A 23,419-nucleotide genomic window follows, 5' to 3' on the forward strand; every position below is an offset into this window, starting at 1 on the left:
AGGAACTTTAATTACTTAAGTTCGCTTAAGTTTCATAAGACCTTGTATTTTAAGTTTTAATTATTCTAATTTGACACAACTTCCTGTTTTAAAGTTGGGGTTTTTTAAGGTAGAAATATGTGGTAGGCATCTACTCTATTATGTTGGCAATCATGTAACTCCTTCATATTTCCCATACATTGTATAGGTCATCACCTATTCAGGGGAAAAATTCCCATCATTTATCCACCTATTAAAATCCTTCTCTTCAAGATAGGATTTCAAGATGAATCTGCATGAACTGATGCTAAGTGAAGTGAGCAGAACCAGGAAACATTATATACATTAACAGCAAGATTATGTGATGATCAGCTGTGATAGATTTAGTTCTTTTCAGCAATTTGATGATCCAAGACAATTCCAATAGACTTGGGATGGAAAGTGTCATTCACATTCAGAGGGAGAACTATGGAGACTGAATGTGGATCAAAGCATACTATCTTCATCTTTTGTTTGTTTGCTTTTTCTTTCTCATTGTTTTTCCCCTTTGATGTGATTTTTTCTTTTACAATATGACAAATATGGAAATATGTTTAAAGTGATTGTATATGTATAACATATCAGATGATTTGCTATCTTTGGGAGAGGGGAGATAAGAGGTGGAGAGAGAAAAATATTGGAACTTATAAAAAAAGAATGTTGAAAACTCTTTACATGTAATTAGGAAAAATAAAATATTATTCAGAAAAAAGAAAAGATTAACATCTTTAATAAGTCGCCCATGACTTATATAAATTATTTATATATACCTTGTCTTCCTACTGTGCTATAAAGTTTTTTAAATCAGGGACTGTTTTTTTTTTTGTATTCATATCCCATTGTATGCCCTAGAAATAGTATGTACTTAAATATTTGTGGAATTGAATTGCTGAAGGAATCCATGTAAAATAGATTTCCAGAATTATAAAACAATTTTGAATGAGGGTTAAGTGGAAAAGGGATGGTATAATTTAAAGAGGCTATGCAGAAAAATATTGAATATTGAAAATGATGACAATTAGAAAATATATTACATGGTCTGGAGCATTATGGTTCAGTGATGTGGAGATAGGATGGCTAATCATTGTCCCATAATTTTCATACAATATACCCTTAAAGAACATTTAACTTCCCTTTATCTGGCTCCAAGAACAAACAAAATTTTAACTTTTAACATGATTTCCATTATATATCAATACTTGGAAAAAAGATGTCCCCCTCTTTTCATGTTATGATAGATTCTAATCTCTTTCAAAGCTTTTCCCCCTCCCCCCATTAGAAGTTAATAAACTAGCACTCTGATCTATTAATTTACCCACCACATAAGATTGTTATAAACCATAAAGGGCTATGAAAATATAAGCTACTATTAGTAGCAATATCTTTAGTAGATTTTGTGAATAATAATAATTGCACAATCATCTAATATAGCTTGATTAGTATAAATCAGTTTACTTAGGTTCAAACAGTCACATTGCACTGACAAAAATCCTTTTTTTAGACATAACAAAGTTAAATGATCAAAACCCAGACAAGAGAACCTAGAACATTTGGCAATGTTCCAATGGCAAATACAAGTGCATATTTCCCCTTCTCCTTCAACAGTATGCATTCACACATATAAAAATGCCAGTTAACAGTTATACAAACAGTTACAGGTAACATATCTAAATTATTTTCTTCACATTCTTTTAGACACACAAGAAATAACCATCTGTCCCAGCTTCACCAGAACAACATATGACTCTATTCTCCAAGAACAGGTGATGAAACTGAGGTATGGAGTGGCTGGATTTCTTGCTCAAGAGTGATGAATGACAGCTGCAGATCAGCATCTCTGGTGAAATAGGTATCATTTCTTTGACCTAGCCCAGTAGGAAGGATACTCAGTATAGATATAGGCTAAGGTCAGGACCATGGATGAGTTAGACTAATTTGGGCAGATAAAAAAAATAAAAGAAATAAAGGTTTGGAATAGAGCTAAGAGAGCAGTCAGAGTTTCGTTTTCTTGGTTGCCAGGTTTTTCGTGTTTTCCTTGATGTAAGAAGGCATTGTGTCTTCCAGACTATAAGTATCTTCTGTTTTCACAGGGATATAGTAGTAGCCCATTATGGAAAAGATAAAACTAATAATAAGCAGGAGAACGGAAAACAAGATAAATTCGGCCCACTGTGAAGAGAAAAACAGAAAGAAAAAAAATTTAAAGACTTTGGAAAACATGTCAGGACTCACTGGGAAATTGTGTATATAGGTGTCATGTTGTCATACAAAAAGTCTTGCAGAACAGGGATTTCTTGTGAAGGTATTCCAAGGAATACAAAAATGGAGGGAATGGTTATTATAATGGACAAATAGTAAATCCAGCTTTTCTAAGGATTAGTCAAGCCAACCAGGCTGACCCTGCAGCATGGGAGTTGCTAGCTAAATATTAGAAATATCTTTGTTTCCTTCTATGATATGTGGTACTGGGACTGTGGAAGGATATGAAATCTGCCTTTTCTAGATATCTTGATGTCAGAACACCCAGAGTTTAGTTCCCAGTTCAGTAACTCTGGACAAATAACCTTCCCTCCAGACTGTTTCCTCATGTGTAATACTTAACATTTGCTGTGTCACTGAATTATAGTGAGAAAAGTGCTTTGTAAATTGTAAAATATTACACAGTTCAATTTGTTAAGCATCTGTGGTTGCTGGCGTATTTATCAATTTTTTAATAACTTTTAATAACTTATCAGTCTTTTAGAATTGTTGCTGATTAAAAAAAACTATCATCTTAGTCAACCTGGTGATTAGTCCCTGAACTATCTAGATTGATCTTTGAATGACTGACATACAGTTCACCATAATTCTTTATCAAAAACTTCATAGTTTGGTAGAATAAGCCAGAGTTTATGCTCTTCTGGCATAGTCTTCATCATTCTAGAATCACCTATATTTTTCTTTGATGAAATATCAGAATAGGACATTAGTGAGGGAGAGTACTATAAGAAAAATTTACGCTCTTGCCATTATTTTTTATTAGTGAGAAGTGATCTCTAGGAGGTTCTGACCTCACTGAATCTAACAGTATAACTCACTCAAAGATCTCAAAGGATCAGAGATATAACTAGATGTGCACGGGAGAAAGGAAATTAAGTTGTTCTCAGTAGATTTCTATCACAGTGTAAACTTTGATCTGGCCCCATTCTTCTTTATGCATCCCTCAATTCAAATCCAACAGTCTTTCTGCCTCACCATGTTTTCCTGAAGATACTCGGAAAAGTTCTTTTTAATTCTCATTTTAACTCTATACTGCTCCAATCATCTTCAAATGATCATAATTCAATGCCTCAAAGATCTGTGATTTCTTCTGTCTGGGCATTTTGTTTACCATTGTGATTCACACAAATGAAAGGAGCTCCTATTGAAGCTTTCAACACTGTAGTAGATAAACACGTTTCTGACACCACAAAAATTCACTAACTAGTGACCAACTGCTGGTGATGTGCATATCTGAACTTAGTAAGTTGGTGTTGGACAGCAGCTGTGGAGGCCATTTCTGGGCTTCTTTTTAAAACTTTCCCAGATCAGTAGGACCTGAGAAGAGTTTATAAAACTTTATACTGTTGATATAATCCTTGAGAATTCAGGATTCCCTCCATACCATGTTGAGATTTCAGAGTAGGACTGCAGTGGATACATGAGAGAAACTTTCATCTCTCTACCTAACTTCCATATAGCTTCTTTGACGCTGCAGCTCCTACTCAATTCTTTTCCTTTTTGGCAGAATACTTATACAATTCTGAGGCATTCTGTGATTATTAGCTTACATCATTAAAAAAAAAATAGTTTCAAATTTTCTTAATTGTCTTCTAGCCTGATTTCATCATTTTTTCCCTAGCTACTTTGCTTGTTCTCATCTCATCCACAGGAGTCATTGTTCAGTTCCAATGACAGCCATGTTCATTTTCAGACCCCAGCCTTGCTTTGCACCAGAAGTGCCTGGGGGGATGCATGTGACTAGGTGTCATGATAGGACTCTTACCTGCACCAAAGCACTGGTCTGTGCCACAATAAGTACGATGATATTCCCCATGGCCACTGTCAGAAGCCAGGATGCTTGTAACACTGACTTCATGCTGACGGGCGCCTAAAGAGGGTACAAAGAAGCTTGTAAACAGAATTTCTCTAAGCCTCCGCCATTTTCCCCAGGAAGTTTCCCTCCCCTATTCCACTGCCCACTCAACAAAGATTTTTTAAGTGTCTACCTTATGTAAGATACCATGTTAAGTTGTGAATACATAAAGACAAAATTCAAATTATCCTAGTCTTTGAAGAATTTTATATTCTCCTAGGATATAAATCTTTAAAATAAAATAGTATCCACTAAACTTAGCTATCATGTGAGCTTGAGTACTACACCTTCCCCTGAGTACATGAGCTGCTTGGTTCTGTGGTTATGAAGGTCACTTGGGAACAAGCTGCCATTCTACCATGATCATAGGTTAGGAATCTAAGGCCTAAGAGGAAGAAGGCACTTAGCCTATGTCCTCTACCTTGTTAGGGAAACTTAAGAATTCAAATTAATAGTTCCCTGAATTATGCTCAAAGATTACTACAGATGGTGATGGCAGTCATGAAACTAAAAGACACTCACTCATTGGAATGAAAGCTACAGCAAATCTGGACAGCATATTAAAAAGCAGAGACATCACCTTAGTGACAAAGGTCCATATTGTCAAAGCTATGGGTTTTCTAATAGTAATATATGGCTATGAGTTGGACTACAAGGAAAGCTGAGTGCCACAGAATTGACATTTTTGAATTGTGGTGCTACAGCAGACTTTTGAGAGACCCTGGACAGCAAGAATGTGACATCAGTCAGTTCTCAAAAGGAATCAATTCATGCTATTTACTGGAAAGTCAAATACTGAATCTGAAGCTTAAATATGTTGACCACATATTCATAAGACAGGGTGTGCAAAGATTGAAGGCAAAAGGAAAGTGGGACAGCAAAGAATGAGATGGATAGACACTATCACACAAACAAAGAATGTGAACTTGGACAGACTTCAATAAGTGATAGAGGACAGAAGGGTCTGGTGTGCTATGGTCCATGGAGTCACACAAAGTCAGACATGATTGGATGACTGAACAAGAATCATGCTATCCTTACTTCTGTTAAGCCTTACCTGAGACAGCTTTGAAAGCTGGTCAATCAGTCAATAAACATTTATTAAGTGCCCTGGGGATACAAAGAAAGGCAAAAGGTAGTCCCTATTCTCAAGGAGCTCACAATGTATTGTAGGAGACTACATGAAAACATACAAACAATAAATAATTTAAAATGAAATAATCAACAGAGAAAGGCACTAGAATAAAGAAGAATTGGAAAAGGTCTCCTTTAGAAGGTGAAATTTTAGCTGAGACTTAAAGGAAGCTGACTTATTACGATAAACTTGAAAAGAAAAGTAAGCTGCACATCATAAATAAAATCTGCAGTTTCATGTATAATCTCATTTTTTATGTATATTGAAATTCCTATATAATTTGGTATATCTTAATACAATATAAAAAGAAAAAAATGTTACCTGAGAGTAGGAGAACTCAAGCCCCGTGATAGAAAACATAACCTCGCCTGCAGTAGCTAATATGTATTGTGGCAACTGCCATGCAATGGATATTTGATTGGATGGAACATCTTCAATTTTCCATGCCAGGATACCTTGATCAGAACTCTAAGCAGGAGAGAAGGGAGATTTACCAGCAGTAGCAGAAAAACTCTTCTGAGATGTAAGTATCGTCAACCAATCATAGTATTCTCTTGGTTATCACTCTTTTCAAATTAATATTTTCAAGATGAAAATCTTTGACTGTCATGTAATAGGTCAGAAACAATAAGGATTGAAATTTATATTAGAAATCAAGGACATACCTTTCCTCATACATACTCAGTTTACTCAGCCCTCCATGATAAGAGCTCTGAATGGTCCAAAACTAAATTGATCTTTTTGCAATGTTAGACAGCTGCTTAATTTCTTACACTTCAAAAGAAGTGTTTCAGTGATTTCCTAACTGTCCAGGAGTTTCAAGAAACCAAGTGAAGTGAATCCTTCAGCTCAAGTCACACTAAGGGAAGCAGCAACCTAACCAAATAGATCCAAGATAGTGATATTATTTCTAGGGGCCAGGTTGAGACTGGAGCAAATTGTCTTATTTGAGTATGAAGAATGGATGTAAATTCTGATTTCTAGTCTTCACACTTGGAACCATAATATGCCTTAACTCTTTAGATTTCCAGACATAGAAAAGGTACACAAAATGGAGAGACCTCAGTGGGCCTTCCATGGCTAGGAAATTAGTGTCTTACCCAATGAATAACATCTCATCTTTTCCCATTTACTTACATCTACTTCCAAGCAGGCTCCTTGGGTGAAAGAAAGTGAAGTTAGGGGGAAAGAAATGAAAAGGGGGTTAAACAAAATAGAAAGAACTACCTACATTAATAACAACTGTGTATGCTGCACCAAAATCAAGTAGCCCCAGGTCCAAGGAGAAGTCTTTATCTTGTGTCCTACAATGCACATGATGGTATCTAAAAAAAGAACAAAAGAGGGATCTCAAACACTGTGCCTCAAAAAGATACTTCCTATTCTAAGAAAACTAGACTTTGTTCACTCTCCCTCACTCTGTCTTTTTCTCTCTTTCTCTCATACTAGAACAGTATTCTCTTGGTTTTCATTCTTTCCAACATATCACTTTCAAGACAATCAACTTCTACTCTTTGTCATCTAACAGGTCAGAAATCTCTCTCTCAAGATGATTTAAATAATAATTCAATAAAAAAAGTAAGTGATTTAAGGGCTTTTCTTAATGTGAAAAGAAACTCTATTTTAGCACCTTAATCTAAAATGTTTTTTAAATAATAGCTTTTTATTTTCTAAATGCATGCAAAAATATTCTCTTTCCTACCTGATTACTCCAGGTATGCCTCAATCTTTTACCTTTGCATTACAAATACATTACAAGTATTTGAGAATATCTTATTAAAGTAATTTCCAAAAAGATAAAGCTCTGGAACAGCTAGGTGGAGCAGTGGATATGAAGTCAGGAGGACCTGAGTTCAAATGTGATCTCAGATCCTTAACACGTCCTAGTTATGTGACCCTGGACAAGTCACTTATCCCCAATTGACTCAGCAAAAAAGAAAAAGTTAAAGCTCTTACTTTCCCCTTTCCACGTTTTTGTAAGCAGAAATGCCATAGTCTTCACCAACCATGAGGAAGGCATCTCTGCTTAAGGTGATGTTAACATCTTTATCCAAGGTGTTAATAAACCTGTGAGTCAAGATAAGAACAGAAACAGACAAACCTCTGAAAAGAATTCCCTACTGTAGAAATTCTTAACCTAGGGTCCATGAGCTTGTTATTTTGTTTTTAAATGTTCTGATAAATGCATTTTCCACAGAATTGGTTTTCCTTATAATTCTACTTATTTTATATTATTAATTTAAAAATATGCTTTTGAAAAAAGAATAAATAGGCTTTAGACTGTCAATGAATTCATGACACAAAAAATGGTTAAGAATTCCTAACCTAATTCTCTCTTTTTCAGAGCACAGAGCAAGAGGGAAATGATAAATATAAGCGGGAGACAAAAGGACTCAGGATTGTGAAGAACTTGGGTCATGTCCTAATCCCATCAATCAAAATTAACCTGCCTTTTTGCTATGCTTTGTTGACCCGATCATTCTAATCCACAATGAATCTCTAATCAACACAAGCAGAGATCTCAACCTACAGGTCGCAGATCAAACTTATATCATGATCCAGTGGGGAAAGAGAACCCCAGGAATGCCCAGTGATTTGTACCTCACAGCTGCCATTCCGCTGACTGTTGAGGTTAACGTGTCCTTCATCTGTAATACAGGAAAATCAAAATGAAATTATAAAATCATCCCAGCATATAAAAAAGCAATTCTCAAAGGAAGAAAAAAAATCTTCCAAACCATGGATAAATGAAATTTAAAATTATGTGGTCCCACATCATACCTGTATTATATTAGCAAAGATGACCAAAAAAAGAAAAATGATGATTATTAGAAGGGTTGCAGAAAAATAGGGTGATTATTTTCCCCCCAAGGCAATTGGGGTTAAGTGACTTGCCCAGGGTCACACAGTTAAGTGTCTAAGACCAAATTTGAACTCAGGTCCTCCTGACATCAGGGCTGATGCTCTATCTACTGCACCCTTAGACTTAATCTTCAAAGACATCACAGAAAAAAGAAAAAGATCTCTGTGTACAAAAGCATTCATATCACAACTTTCGTTGTATCAAGAACTATAAACAAAAAGACTGTCCAGAATGGCTAAATTATGTAAATAAATAACTACATATGAATGTAATAAATGAAGCAAGATACTCTTTTCCTAAGTCATAAACTTGATGTAAGGAATGAAATATTTTTGGACATGGAAAATGTCCAGGAGTAAGTATTGCATTTTTTTATTTGAGAGGAGATTAGAATGGAAGTTCAAAAGTAAACACAGATAAGCAGGTCAGCTTTAAAAAAGCATGTTGAATATATTACTCTTTAAGAAAGGCAAGCTGTATGTAATAGAAACTTGCATTTTCACAGATAATCCTTTTCTGTATTCTACTTTATATGTAGAAATATATGATATAGCCTTTTCTCTCTTTTGTGGGGAGGGAAAGGGTATGGAGGGCCTACAGGAAGGGGCATGGATCATTAAATTCAGAGCAAAAACAATTCTTTTTAATCCTTTAGACTTAGCCATCAATTAATTATTTATACTAAAGGAGTAGTGGCTTGCTTGATAATAATCACAAAGACCATTCTGTCCAATTAATGAGCCCATCACTTCACTGGTACCATTTCAGCACTCACCAGGGCACTGGAAATTCCCCTTTGATCTGCATGAATGATCAAGCTGTACACGTTCTTCTCTTCCAGGATGTGTTCATTGGTGACAGACATGTTGTGAAACTGTAGCTGGAAGTAAAAACTCTGGCTCTCTGTGGTCAGGAGCATTTTGGAATCGTCTATTTGCTATAGAAAGACATAAAAAAAAAGTATGCAGGATAAAAAGTCTTCACTGCAAAGTTGAACATCATAGTTTTGAACTTACATAACTTTGGTGAAATCACATAACTTTTCTGGGTCTCATATTTCCTTATTTCCAAGCAGGAGGAGCTTGGAAGTAGAATCCAGAGATCACAAGGTGATCTCTAAGGTCTCTTTCATCTCTAAATCTATGATCCCAGACAGTTATCAAATAGTCTCTTTGCTACTTTCATGAGCATCACAATTCCACAAGGAGTAAAGGCAATGGAAACTCAGAAATGGTCACTATCATTATAGATAGGAGTGAAGATACAATATAGATAGCAATCGTTATTGTCAAACTGGTGAACAGATCAAAAGTTCTTCACCTTTTTTGTATTATGGAGCCCTTTGGCAGTCTGGTAAAAATCTATGGAGCTTTTCCTTCTCAAAATAATGTTTTTAACACAAAAAATACATGAGATTATAAAGGAAATAAATTATATTGCAATAGTTCTCCATTTGTATTCACAGACCCATGATTAAGAACTCTATTTTTTGAAGTGATTAGGAGACAGTCTGAGATGTTTGGCTGGGTTATTTTAAATAACCATGCTGATAATTGGGGTAAGTGTGATCCCAAATCATCCTGGTTCCATCTCCCCCCCTCACCTGGAAGGGCATGATGGCCTCTGAAAACAGAGAGTTGTTCTGATAATCCCTCAATGCCAATTTCACTTCATCATTTGCCAGATTCAGTGTTCTCAGGTAAATCTCGTTGCCTCCTGGCTTGGGTGGGCTCAGTTCCTAAGAACAACATGTGAGAATCATAAACATCAGGAACAGCTAAATAGTAATGTGACTAGAACACTGGCTCTGGAGTCAGGAGGACCTGAACCTAATATACCAATTATGTGATCCTAGGCAAGTTACTTAACCCCAATTCCACTTCCCCCAAAATAAAGTATCACAAGCATCATGGAGTTCAGTTCTTCAACACTCTTGATATTCACTTGTTGAATATATCATATATGTTCCTAGCCATATACATATCTAGTTTAATAAGAATGATTAGAAATGGAAAATCAGAAAGATTTTAATTGGGCAGGCAGCATTCTGAAGTGTTTGAAAATCTGGACTCAAGTCTCTTCCTAGTAGGGTTACAATTACTAGCTCTCTCACCTTGGGAAAACCATCTAGCATCTTTGAGCCTCAGTTTTCCTTTGTAAAACAGACATAAATACCAATCCATCTGCTGTCAAAACTTTATGTTTGTTCCAAAAGTTTTAGTTCAATTTTAATCCGTTAAAGCTTTTGTGGGAACAGTCTATATAAAGCAAATTATCCTGATATATGTAAGCAACCTTTTATTCTCAAAATAATTACAGGAAGTACAAGTTCTGATAGGTCCCATTAAGCTGGAGAGCCTTTGATTATGATACCAATGAAAAACCAATGTATGTCATCTGAGGAACTACTATTATTACTAGAACTATTATTACTAGAAATTTGGTTACCAAGTGATGAAATTTAGGCCATAAAAATTCCTAAAAATCAACTACCAAAATGAAAATAATCTGCATTTGTAAAAGATTCTTTTACACTAATAAAACCATGGATAAACTTGCTATTATTATCGACTGTAGAGAAAAATGTTGAAAGAACTGATAACAATGATAAATCATGAATCCAAAAGACTAAAGATGAAACATCCCACTCATCTTCTGCTGGAGACATGATGGACTTAAAATGAAGAAAACAAAGAAACATTTTGGAGCATTACCAATATGGGAATTTATGTTCATAAAATATGCATATTTATGAAGGCTTTATTTTTCTTTTTTTTATTCATTTAAAAAAAATTTATATTTTTATAGTAGATCCTCTAAGTAAGCAGAATGAATATTCAGTGAAGCATTTTAAATTTGCATTAAAATTCATATGTATTTGAATCTTAGGTTTGTACTCACATTTATCTTGATCTCAACAGTAGCTGCAATTGCAAATGATAGGGATGCCAGGACCATACCAGTTGCCATTCTCCTAATAGATCTGCATAAGGGAAAGAACAAAATTCATGGGACAAAGGACTATTTCAAGATGTCCCTACTAAGCAGAAAATGAGCAGAAGCTATGAAATAAATTTTGTAACAACATTCATCTATGTATGGACTTGGATTGAGCTAGTCTAACAAAGGAAAAAAGACTACTCTCTCCATCCAGGGATTACCTGATTCACCTTTACAATGAGGAATGGGTCTCATCACATACAAATTATGTCACCAAACACTCTAACTTTCTTAGAAGAAGAAATAAAAAAAACCCAGTATTTATTAAGCATCCACTATGTGCCAGGCATTATGCTAAATTCTTTACAAACATTATTTCATATGAACACAAATCAAAAGAAGCTGGTCCTTAATTCACTATATTCTCACTAAAAAAAGGCAAGGGATTTCATAATCATAAAATCTGAATTAAAAGCACAATTATATATGGAACTGGAAAAAAAGAAAATTACAGAGATCAATTTTAATTTTGTAAGAATTTACAAAATGGTCTTGAAATTAACAAATAAGAAATTAGAAAAACTAAGGCAAACTAACCTCAATGTATCACTAGACACGTACTACCAACACCAATATCTCAGAGCTCAATAGAGAACCTGTGTCCAATGGGAACAATGACTTACGTAAAGTTGATTCCACACTTCTTGGCCAGAGGATAGATACCCAGATCAAACAAGGGGATGAAGAGGAGCACCAGAAGGGGATTCAGCATCTGTAATGACATGTAAGGAAGACATCACAACAGAGACAATAACTTTTCAGAAATACTCCAGCTGGTAAGACAGCATTCCCAGGCTTGCTCTAGGATACTCTGTAAAGGCATCCTTACTCCATATGACCTCTGGGACATACAGAGTCCTTTTTCAGTTTAGAGCTGGCACCCCATTTCCCACGAATTTCCAAAGGTTTGCATTTTCAGTCATCATCAAATTGTCATTTAAGCAGCCCATAAGCATTTGTTAAGTGATTATCATGTGCCAGGTATTAAGCTACTTGTTGGTATTTTTAAAAAAGAAAAAAATTTGTCCCTGCCTTTATAGTCTAATAGAGGAAATAACATAATTAATTAGGTACATTAAAGATTTTTGATAGCTCAGGTGGGAGGTGATGAGGCTCTGAGTGGAAAGGAGGTATTGTGAAGGAGGAAATTATCAATACAATTGAGTATGTGGACTGAGACAGTGGAGTCAAAGATGCCACTGAGGCTGGTTGAATGGGAGGATAGAACTGCCACAGGCAGTTACAGGAAAATTGAGAAGAAAAGTTTGGAGGGAAAGCTGAGATTTGAAATATCCAAGAGATAGCTGATATGTCAGTGGAGTTCAGGAGAGAGACTGAATATACAGATTTGGGATTCATCTGAATAGAAAATAATTCAAACCCTGGGAGCTGATGGAATCATGAAGGGAGAGAGCATCCAAAAAAAAAAAAAAAGACATGTTCAGAACAGTGCATGACATGGATGAAGAAACAGCAGTGACTGAGAGTTTATTGCATAACAGAAGAGCTAGCTAAGTAAATGTCATGAAAATCTAGATTTCAAAAATAATAAGGAAAGGCATAATTTCTTCACACATCCCTCCACTGCCTTGAATATTTAAACCTTCAGAGTCTACCTCCCAAATTCTTCAAATCCAATTCCTGAATCCCCTCATCTATTAAGTCCTTGGTAATATCCCTTGCTTTCTAACCACCTACTCTTTCTCTCTTTTTTTTTTTTTTTCTTTTTCTTTTTCTGAGGCTGGGGTTAAATGACTTGCCCAGGGTCACACAGCTAGGAAGTGTTAAGTGTCTGAGACCAGATTTGAACTTGGGTCCTCCTGAATTCAGGGCTGGTGCTCTATCCACTGCTCTACCTAGCTGCCCCCCACCTACTCTTTCTCAAACTCTCATTTAGTTTGTCTGATTTTAAAGCTAGGGCCAATTGCATTGTGAAAGGCAGGAAACTTCTTTTCAAGCTACCTCTATGTAGAGTAGGTACAAAAATGACTGCTTATAGATTTGCCCATTCCTCACAAATGCCCCAAATGCATAGCCTTAGGAAAATGAAACTGGAAAGAAATATATCTGTTAAGAAGTAGAACTAACCAACGCACCCATCTGCCGTTGTTATTGGGACAATGTTACTGGACATGACTTTGCTTATGTGCACCGGTGAAACTAGAATTGCTCTAGGATTGTGAAAAGTGCAATTGAGAATTGTGATAAGCTAGAATTGTTCTAGGATTGTGACAAGTGCAACAGAAAATTGTAAGAAACTAGAATTGGTCTAGAATTGTGATAAATGTAACTAGAATTGTGACAACCTACCTCACTGATACTTAATTGTTAACTAGAATTGTGATGTTTTACCTTGTTGACTTCCCACCTCAGTGTTGACATCCTACCTCATTGGCATCCAACCTCTTTGGCATATTATCTCGAGTATGACTTTGATGAATGGGTTGAACACTTGGGCCACTGGCCTGGTTCTCATTGTCATACTTCTGTTTACTGATCTGCTGCTTTGTACCTCCTTGGGCAAAACACTCTGTCATCTCATGGATCAAGTGAACTATAGCTGGTGCTAAAAGTTTAGCTTGGTGAGATGTGCGGTTCCCGCAAAACATAAAACCTATTTTGCATACGAAGGATCTATAAAACGATATTACATCCACTTTGAAACAGCATAAGTCAAACCCCTGTGCTTTATCCAGAATCTGAATATTCATTTCACTGATACTTGAGAAGTAGTTTGGAAAAGTGGGTCATAAAGAATACCATTTTTCCCAGCCCTATGACCTCCTCATCTCAAAGAAGAAAGCAGGAGCACCATCTACCAGCTGAACTGGGAACGGGTGGCAAAAAGAGTACAAGGAGGCATGGCTATGGAGAGGGATCCCACCTGTATCTGGTCAGGCTGGAACACGAAATATCCCTGAAACATAAAAAGGAAAAACACTAATAAATTTCTGAAATGTGAAAAGTTGGGTTTGTAACCACCTGTGGTCAGTATATACTAAGGATGTAAAAGAAAATCAATAAATATTCCTCATCTATAAAATGGGAGGAACAATAATACTTACACCATTTATCTCACAGGCTTTTGTGAAAAAAAAAAATGATTATTAGTACAGTAGCACTATCTATCTGTAAGACTAGTAGTCTTACAGAAGTCAGGATCTGATGCATATTGTTCAGATATGCCCAACTCTTGGTGACCCCATGGACAATAGCAACTGTCCATGGGGTTTTCTTGGCAAGGATATTGAAGTAGTTTGCCATTTTTTCTCTTCCGTGGATTAAGACAAACAGAGGTTAAATGACTTATCCAGGAGCACATAGTTAGTAAGTGTCCAAGCCAATTTGAACAGAGATCTACCTGCCTCAGTATTTTAAAACACTGAATCACCTAGCTTTCCATCTGATGGATGGGTTACATTAAAATAATGATACATAGGAGAAATACACAAAAGGCCGTGTGAAGTAGAATCATATCCAGCATGACACATATTAGCTCTGTGACCTTGGCAAGTTACTTAAGATTGTTCCAGAGGTTGAAGGGATATTATAGATCATCTACATTTTACAAATGAGAATTAACCTTCATAAGATCAACTTTCAGACTAACTTGTCAGCTAGTTATAAAACATCTTATAAGTTAGTCCTAAGACTAGTTAAAAGACTAAATTGCCAATTTTCTCCAGTAGACGAAGATTCAAAAGCATGTCTCATATTAAAGAAAGAGTCTAATCCAAAAATTGATAGGAAAATAAATGCAAATAGACAATCTATCATTTGGTAAAGAAATCAACTCCCTTGATACAGAGCAAGAGAATAATTTACATGATAAAATCACTTCTACTCACCACATTACCATTCATTCTAGTTGCTTGCAAAGTCCACCGAGAGCCCTAGAGAACAGAAAGGGTTTCATGAGATATTTCTTAGGAAGGAAATGGAAGAAAGAAACTTGGGAAGGGCCCAACCTGAAATTCTAATTAAGAAACTTTTTTCTACCTGCTGATCCAAAAGAGCCCACAACATTGGTAGTGGAATATAAAGGAACAGCACACGAGTCAATGCCTTCACTTCCAAGATGAGCTGTTTCTGTAGGAAGAAAAAGATGGAACTTCCTTAGTGTGCAAAAAAATCTACCAATCCTTGAATCGCTCATCAGAACAAAAAGTGCAGAAAGTTTGGAGGCGACTGCAGAGGGGGAAGGCTCAAACCAACAGGATGGATTTAGATTGAAGATCAGAAAGACAACAAGTTTCTGATGAATAAGTGAGTGAATGTATGAGGCTATGGAATCTTTCCCAGGTCAGGTAGCCCCTAAGTCTTCAAAACAGAGCTTGCCTTCTGTTTTTTGTCTCAATTTGTTTATATCAGGAATTAGGTCCAGCAATGTGAAGAAATTGGAACCACAGAAAATTATGTCAGTTGAAGGAGCCCACACTACCAAGTAGGAAATGGCCTCTGAGTCTAGGGCCAGAACATGGTCCTTACCACTAAGTAGACATTTCATCTCTATAACACTGACTTACCGGGTACTTTTCCTCTGCCCAGTCCAGCCAATGCTCTCTCTTTGGAATTTCACTGGAACGGTTCTTCAGACGATTTAAAATAGCAAACTAGGAAGAACCAAGAGAAGATCAGAAAAAGAAGAAGGGGGATCAATCTTCTCCCCAGTAAAACCACCTTCATCTATTTCACCTCTGAATTTTTGGGACAAATCAATTACTATTAATCACGGAATTTCAGAATCCTTAATAGCTTGTTTTTTGTGCTCCTTAGAAAGTACTCTTTGTCTAATTAGGATTTTAACAAAATGATGCCATTTTGAAGATGGCTAAGCATAACTAGAATGACAATCTAAGCTTGGAAAAGTAGGCTATAATAGAACAGACCCACAAAGTCATATACACAAATGTGTATAGCTCCCTAAATTAAATGTTTCCTGAATTTCTCTATGGCTTAAAATAGAAGATTAAAGATTCACTGACTTACCCAGATACATTTGCAGACTTTAACCACTATGTTTCCTTCAGGGGGAGGTTTTTTGTACAGCTTATTTCCAAGAGCAAACACAACTGTAAGTGATTGTGGATAGGAAAGTTAAAGCAAACCTCTTACAGAAGGTATTGGGTTTTTTTAGGGGGATGGAGGGAGAGGGGACAAACATTTTTTTCAATGGTATTTTAGTTTTCCAAATACATATAAAGGAAATTTTCAGCACTCATTTCTGTAAATTTAAAACTTTGTGTTCCAAATTTTTTCCTTCCCTCTTCTACTTTCTCTCTTCCCAAAATATCAAGCACTCTGATAGAGGTTAAATATGTTCAATTGAGAGGCATTAGCTTTTGAACCCCAGATTTTGGGTTAAACGTTATTGAATACAAACATTAAGATTCGGATGAGCCTCATTTGTAAGGTGTAAGGAAACAGATGTTCATGCTCATTTTTATCATCTAATATGTGTGTCTGAGATTTTGCTGGATCCTGTAGGATGAAGACCACATGGTTTGCACATGGTGGATGTTTATTAAATATGACTGGGAAGATCAAAACACAAACTCAGAAGAAGACAACAACAATCAAAACTACTCCATCAAAAGTCTCAAATAAAAGAATGAATTGGTCTCAAGTCATAGAAAAAGTAAAAAGGATTTTAGAAATCAAATGAAGTAGAGGAAAAATCAAAAAGAAAAATTGAGTGAGGGGGCAGCTAGGTGGCGAAGTGGATAGAGACTTGAATTCAGGAAGACCCTAGTTCAAATCTCGTCTCAGACATTTAACACTTCTTAGATGTGTGACCTTGGACAAGTCACTTAACCCCAGCCTCAGGGGAGAAAAAAAAGAAAAAAATAAAAATTGAGTGATACAAAAAATCATTTAAAAAGAGTCAACAACTTCATAAAGGAGGCATAAAAATATTGAGGAAAATAATACTTTAAAAACAGAATAGGCCAAATGATAAAAGAGTCACAAAAATCCAATGAAGAGAAGAATATCTTAAAAAGCAGAATTGGTGAAATGGGGAAAAAAGTACAAAAGCTTGCAGACAAAAATAAATCCTTAAAAATTAGAATTTGGCAATTAAAAGCTAATAACTCCCTTGGACATCAAGAAACAATAAAGCAAAATCAAAAAATAGAAGAAAATGTGAAATACTTCTTTGGAAAAACAACTGCCCTGGAAAATAGATCCAGGAGAAATAATTTAAGAATTATTAGACCACCTGAAAGCCATGATTTAAAAAAAGAGCCTACACATCATCTTTCAAGAAATTATCAAGGAAAACTGACCTGGTATTCTAGAACTAGAGAGTAAAATCAAATTTGAAAAAATATACTGATCACCTCTTGAAAAAGATCCCAAGATGAAAACTTCCAGTAATATTATAACCAAATTCCAGACTTCCTAGGTCAAGGAGAAAATACTGAAAGTGAATTTTAAATTATGCCAAAGGGCTATCAATCTGTGCATACCCTTTGATCCAGCAGTCTCTCTACTGGTCTGTATCCCAAAAAGATTTTAAAGAAAAGGGATTCACATGTGCAAAAATGTATGTAGCAGACCTTTTTGTGGTGGCAAGGAACTGGAAACTGAGTGAATGCCTATCACTGTGGAATGGCTGAATAAGTTATGGTATATGAATGTTATGGAATATTATTGTTCTATAAGAAATGATCAGTATAATGATTTCAGAAAGACCTGGAGACACTTCTATGAACTGATACTAAGTGAAATGAGTAGAAACTAGAGAACATTACACATAACAAAATTATATAATGATCAATTCTAACTGATATGGCTCTTTTCAACAATGTGGTGATACTAATGGACTTGTGATGGAAAGAGTCATCTGCATGCAGAGACAGAACTATGGGGACTAAATGTGGATCATAAAATAGCATTTTCACCTCTTGTTTTGTTGTTTGCTTCCTTTTCCCCCCTTTTTGATGTGATTTTTTTTTGGGGGGGCAGCATGATAAAGGTTAAAATACGTATAGAAGATTGGATATGTTTAACCTATTTAATTATTTGCTGTCTAGGGAAAGGGGTGGGAAGGAAAGGAAGAGAATAAAAGGAAAGAAAAGGAGGGAGAAAAATTTGGAACATAAGGTTTTGTAAGGGTAAATGTTGAAAACTATCTTTACATATATTTTTAAAATAAAAAGCTATTTTTTTTAATTACTGCAAGTGGCTGGAAAGAAACAATTTAAATATCATAAAGCCATACTTAGCAGTTTCTACATTAAAGAATTAGAAGATTGGAATACAATTGGAATGCAGCATTCCAGAAGGCAAAAGATCTAAGACAATATTCAAGAATCACCTATCTAGCAAAAGAGAGTAGTATGATACTTCAGGGGTAAAAAAAACAAAAACAGAATTTTCAAGCATTATTGATGAAAAGACCAGAGCAAAACAGAAAATTGGAGTTTCAAATAAATACAGGACTCAAAAGAAGCATAGAACGGTAAACAGGAAAGAGAAATCACAAAGGATTCAATAAAGTTAAAATTCCTACATGGGGATATTATACTTGTAACTTCTAAAAACCTTTCTCATTATTAAAGTGGTTAGAAGTATACATAGAAGTACACATAGACTGAGGGCAAGGGTGTGAGTTGAATATGAAAGGATAATAACAAAAATAAAGTAAGTACACTAATACTATGTTGATAGTAGTACTGTGTATAATAGATGATCAAAAGTAGCTCCACCATCATTGATTATGAGAAGTTTGCCATATAATTGATGGTTAATCTACTCAATTTTATCTTTGTCTTGTACTCCTTATGAATATTCTTAAGTAGATACCATTTGAAATATACAAGAGGGAGATTAGTTGTGATGTTGAAATTTTCTTTCTGCCCAATTTAAATTCTTCTTACTAGATAGGTAGGTGGTTTAGTGGATAAAACACTCAACTTAGAGGATCAGATCTGGTCTCAGTCACTTACTAGACTCAGGGCAAGTCACAGATCTGCCTCACTTTCCTTATCTGTAAAATGGGAATGTAATAGAACCTACCTCCTAGGGCTATGAGAATCAAATAAGATAAATATTGTAAAGTGCTATGCAACACTAGAAATGATTTATTATTAATTTATTATTAATTTTTGTCTTTGATAAAGTATCAATGTGAAACATTGGATTAGAGGACTTTTTATAAAGCTTTCCAAGTCCTTGATTCTGTGGGGATTCAAAACAGGAACCTTCTATTTTTTCCACTGGTCACTGTCATTTTCTTTCTGACCAAGTCCTTTATGGAATTTCATACTATGCTTTTTGTTCAAACACCAATAGCTTTGGTGTAGCCCCTGATCTTTTAGCTCCTCTACTGTAATGTCTTCTTCATTTAAGTTCTGTTGACTTCAACATCATTTCTATCTTTTTTGTATTGTTTTCTCCACTCTGTCCCAATCCCCATTTTTCCAGAGCCCAGCAGTGACTTTTCCATTATCTCTTAAATAAGAACCAAATTCTTCATTTTCTGTTTCAGACACGCTCCTCCCCACATTTACACATATGTGAAATCATTTCTCTCTATTTTTTAAGCCCACCCATTCTCTACATTCTTCAAGATTTTTTCAGCTCTTTGCTTACTAATGATACTCTCAACAGCACCTTATACCTAAAAACAAACCTTCCCTGGCTGAGAATGGGGGAGGATGATGAGGGTACACTAGTAATTAACTGACAACAGGAAATAGGATAGTTTTAGTTGCATAAACAGATGGATATTACTGAAAAGGAGATTGGAATAGAATGGGATAGTATCAACCACTACAATAGAGGAACAAGGACTTGGGGTAGACACCTTGAGAAAAAAAAAAGACAGCACTAAATAAGTGCTCACTATGTGCCAGATGCTATGCTAAGTGCTTTACACACATTATCTCATTTGATTCTCACAATAACCTTGGGAGGTGGGTGCTATTATGATCTCCATTTTACACATAAGGAAATAAAAGCAGACAGAGGTAAGGTTGCCCAAAGACACACAGCTATTAAGTATGTAGGACTATTTTTAAACTCAGGTCTTCCCTAACTCTAGGCCCAGTAGTACTTAGCGTCGCTGAAGCAAAAGAAGACTAAGCTGAAGTTCTACATCTTTATATAGTCACATTTAGCAGCTTGACATGATTGGGCAGTGAATCTGGGTCAGATAAGCACCATGCCTGACACATAGTAGGTGTTTAATAAAAGCTTGCTAACTTGATTAATCAAAGAACAGCTGAGGAAACATTTGAGAAAGTGTTTTCTGGTGGTAATAGGAAAGAAAAGGGATAAGAGAGGGATAAAAGAGGCAACATGGCCCCCCTAGAATGATCAAGAAGTTAACCCCACACAAATGAACTATGAGAATTTCTCCCTTCTCTGAACAATTAAAACTAAGAAAAATGATGAATCCCTGGGCTACTATTTCTCTATCAAGTTCTTGTTATTTGGGGGCTGGATTTGTTCCAAGAATGTCATAATGGGCCTCAGGAAAGGAAAGTATTTTAAGGTCAATGATTAAAAACAAAAACACACAGATTTACTCCTGGATTAAGTAACCCAAGTAACCGACCCAGCCCCCTCTTCTAGGGCTTGGTCCTGGGAGAGGAGTTTGGGTGAATGAAGAATCACACCTCGTTGACAGATTCTGGATTTTCTAACTCCAGTCACTTAAAGAGCTCGATTTGTGATATTAGGGCAGGGCACGGGGCAGCCAGCTGAGAGTACATACATTCACTTCAGAATGTGCTTTTGGATATCCTAACGAATCAAAGTATCCTGTAATCGCTCACAGAGCTGGGATTAATTTAGTGAGCTAGGTTTAGGGAAGGGAGGAATTCTTTTCTCACATCTCCAGTCCACTTACCAAGAGCTACCGCCATTAGGATTCCTGGAACCCCAAAGGCTAATGCATAACAATCTCCTCCAAAGCACTGTAAATTACCTGGAAAGAGGACAAAATAAAGGCAGGTTATCCTAGGTCTCAGCTTTTCAACAAATCAATTTCTTACAGTCTTCTCCAACATCACCCTCCTTTATGAAGATTGCTTAATTCAATTCCTTGTAGAAAAGAATTAAACAGAAGGAAACCCCTTCTATTTCCCAAGCCCTCTTTGGGGGAGGAGGGGAATCTCCCATTCCATAACTGGTCACAGCAAAACCATTTACCAGGCCCCTCACAAAGGACTCTAACCTCTTAGCATAGGTGTGATAAAGGTAGAGAGCAAACTACCCGCATTGACGGACAGATAGAAAATTGAGAAGAATCTTCTCCTTTCCTTTGTCTAGGACAAAAAAGAAAGAAAGAAAGAAAGAAAAAAACACACAGGATAAATATCATCATTATCATCAGGCACAGAAGCACAGATCCCTACACTCCATATCTCCCTGACCTGCCAAACAGAACTACTATAAGCAACGATAGTGATAGTGTCTCAAAAGTCTTAGAGCAGCTTAAAGCTATTAAAAATCAATCCCAATAAACTTTGAATAGAAAATGTCATCTGTATCCAAAAAAAACAAAAAACCAAACAAACAAACAAAAACTATGGAGACTAAATGTAAATCAACACATATTATGTTCACTTCTTTTTTCAGTTTTTTTCACCTCTAGTGGTTTTTCCCTTTTGTCCTGATTTTCTCTCCCAACATGATCCATAAATAAGTGTAATAAAGTTAATATACATATATAACCAGAAAAATAAAGAAATAAAGTAATTTTTAAAATTAAGCCTATTTCAAAAACAATTTGCTTAAACTTATTATGCTAATTACATAAAAACTTAAAATTGCACTGAGACTTTTGGGACATCTAGTACAATCATACTTGTTTTCTGCAAATTACGTAACACATTACAAACTATGTTATTTGCAGGTATTGCTCATCAAATCTACACAAACCAAACCAAACCATATGGGTTGTATGTATAATGAAATAACATATTATGTGTAATATGATATAATAATAAATAATAATAATGTTAGCAGTGGGGAGGAAAAACAAGGGCAAAGAAAGAAATCATTGACCAGACGGAAGACTTTATTTGGTGCTAGCCAGGGAACCTGGCTGAAAGTTTAAGGAGAATTAAGAGCTATTACTTTACCATTTGCAGTAAAGACTGTGGGTCTAAGAGTTCAATAAATGCATTTCTTCAGTCAGAGGATGAAACAGCAAGCAACTTTGATCCTTCAGGTATCCCCGGTTCCTTTACTTCAGTTTGTTTCCCCATCCCAAGTGGACTTTCCTCATTCCATTCATATTTGCCCAATTATTTATTTCACAGAGCTTGCAGATGAATCCCATCCCCATTAGTACAGGGGCTAGTTGACTTTGCAAACAATCTAAGCCCAAAGAAACTGTTTGGAATGGAAAAGAAATTCCAGGAACCTCCCCACCCTGGACATAATTCAAGGCTGAAAACTTGAAATGTGCATAAAGATTGGCAATTACCTTATTCCACTAGATCATCACATCACTTTCCTGGCCAGGAAAATTCACATGGGTCAGAAATCACAAAGGTGATAAAAACCAGGGAGAAAAATAATAAAAAAAACACAAATATACCCAATACAAGATGGGAGAAGACCAGAGCTAGAGAGAAAAGAGAGAAAGAAACACATGAAGTAATCAAGACAGAGGAAAAGTGAAAGATTAAAGAGGAAGCTAGGTATTTGGGATAAAGTGAAATTTATGTGATTCTTTCTTGCATCCTCAGACTCTCAGACCCATCTGAGTCCTTTTCACTTTGTATATCGATCCATTTATATTTGTCCCCCTTCATTGATTGAGGGGAAAAGAGGGATTTTCTAAGTAAGAGTGATATCTACAGGAAGCCTTTGTGTTCTGTTTTCCATCTGTTTGATGATTCTCCTCCAACCATACAATTCACACTTAGCCAGGCCTTCTAGCTCTCCAAAGCCCCTCCCCAATCTGGGATGCCTGGGTCCATCTTCTAAAAGACAAAAAAGATGCTGAAATCACATGGTTCTTACATGTTGTTCTTCAAACTGGTCTCCACCAAAGGCTGCCACACAGGGTTTGATGCCTCCTGTTCCCAAGGCTATTAAGAAGAGGCCAATCATGGATAGAGCCCTACAAGAGAGAGACAAGGACACTGACAGTGTTTGTTGTATAGTTTTACTACTGCAATCATAACTGTGGGACTACAAGAGAGAAAGTACATCAGAGCGGAGAGTATCCTAATCCTTTTCTCTCCCATATTCCTAAGAGAGCCATTGATCTCCCTGCCTGGCAGAGGGGAGAGGGGGAACTGAAGCCTGCAGGAATAACCAAGGA

The 23,419-nt window shown here is 36.0% G+C and overlaps 1 protein-coding gene across 1 annotated transcript in view; it reads right to left on the reverse strand.

Annotated features, from left to right (window-relative positions):
• Positions 1 to 1,454: 1,454 nt before the first annotated feature.
• The window catches only part of SLC15A2 (solute carrier family 15 member 2), a 43,485-nt gene continuing 21,520 nt past the window's right edge, over positions 1,455 to 23,419 (reverse strand). The window contains exons 5-22 of the mRNA XM_074301347.1: positions 23,116 to 23,215; positions 21,317 to 21,407; positions 20,990 to 21,067; positions 16,120 to 16,202; positions 15,657 to 15,743; positions 15,130 to 15,219; positions 14,979 to 15,023; positions 14,015 to 14,047; positions 11,754 to 11,842; positions 11,032 to 11,113; positions 9,734 to 9,868; positions 8,906 to 9,067; positions 7,869 to 7,915; positions 7,224 to 7,334; positions 6,499 to 6,592; positions 5,589 to 5,735; positions 4,043 to 4,147; positions 1,455 to 2,187 (exon numbers count right to left, since the gene is read on the reverse strand). Coding sequence (XP_074157448.1) covers positions 2,011 to 2,187; positions 4,043 to 4,147; positions 5,589 to 5,735; positions 6,499 to 6,592; positions 7,224 to 7,334; positions 7,869 to 7,915; positions 8,906 to 9,067; positions 9,734 to 9,868; positions 11,032 to 11,113; positions 11,754 to 11,842; positions 14,015 to 14,047; positions 14,979 to 15,023; positions 15,130 to 15,219; positions 15,657 to 15,743; positions 16,120 to 16,202; positions 20,990 to 21,067; positions 21,317 to 21,407; positions 23,116 to 23,215 — 1,756 coding nt within the window. The 3' untranslated portion in view covers positions 1,455 to 2,010. The remainder of the gene's footprint in view (positions 2,188 to 4,042; positions 4,148 to 5,588; positions 5,736 to 6,498; positions 6,593 to 7,223; positions 7,335 to 7,868; positions 7,916 to 8,905; positions 9,068 to 9,733; positions 9,869 to 11,031; positions 11,114 to 11,753; positions 11,843 to 14,014; positions 14,048 to 14,978; positions 15,024 to 15,129; positions 15,220 to 15,656; positions 15,744 to 16,119; positions 16,203 to 20,989; positions 21,068 to 21,316; positions 21,408 to 23,115; positions 23,216 to 23,419) is intronic.

Source organism: Sminthopsis crassicaudata, chromosome 3 (assembly GCF_048593235.1).
Source record: "Sminthopsis crassicaudata isolate SCR6 chromosome 3, ASM4859323v1, whole genome shotgun sequence".
NCBI lineage: Eukaryota > Metazoa > Chordata > Mammalia > Dasyuromorphia > Dasyuridae > Sminthopsis > Sminthopsis crassicaudata.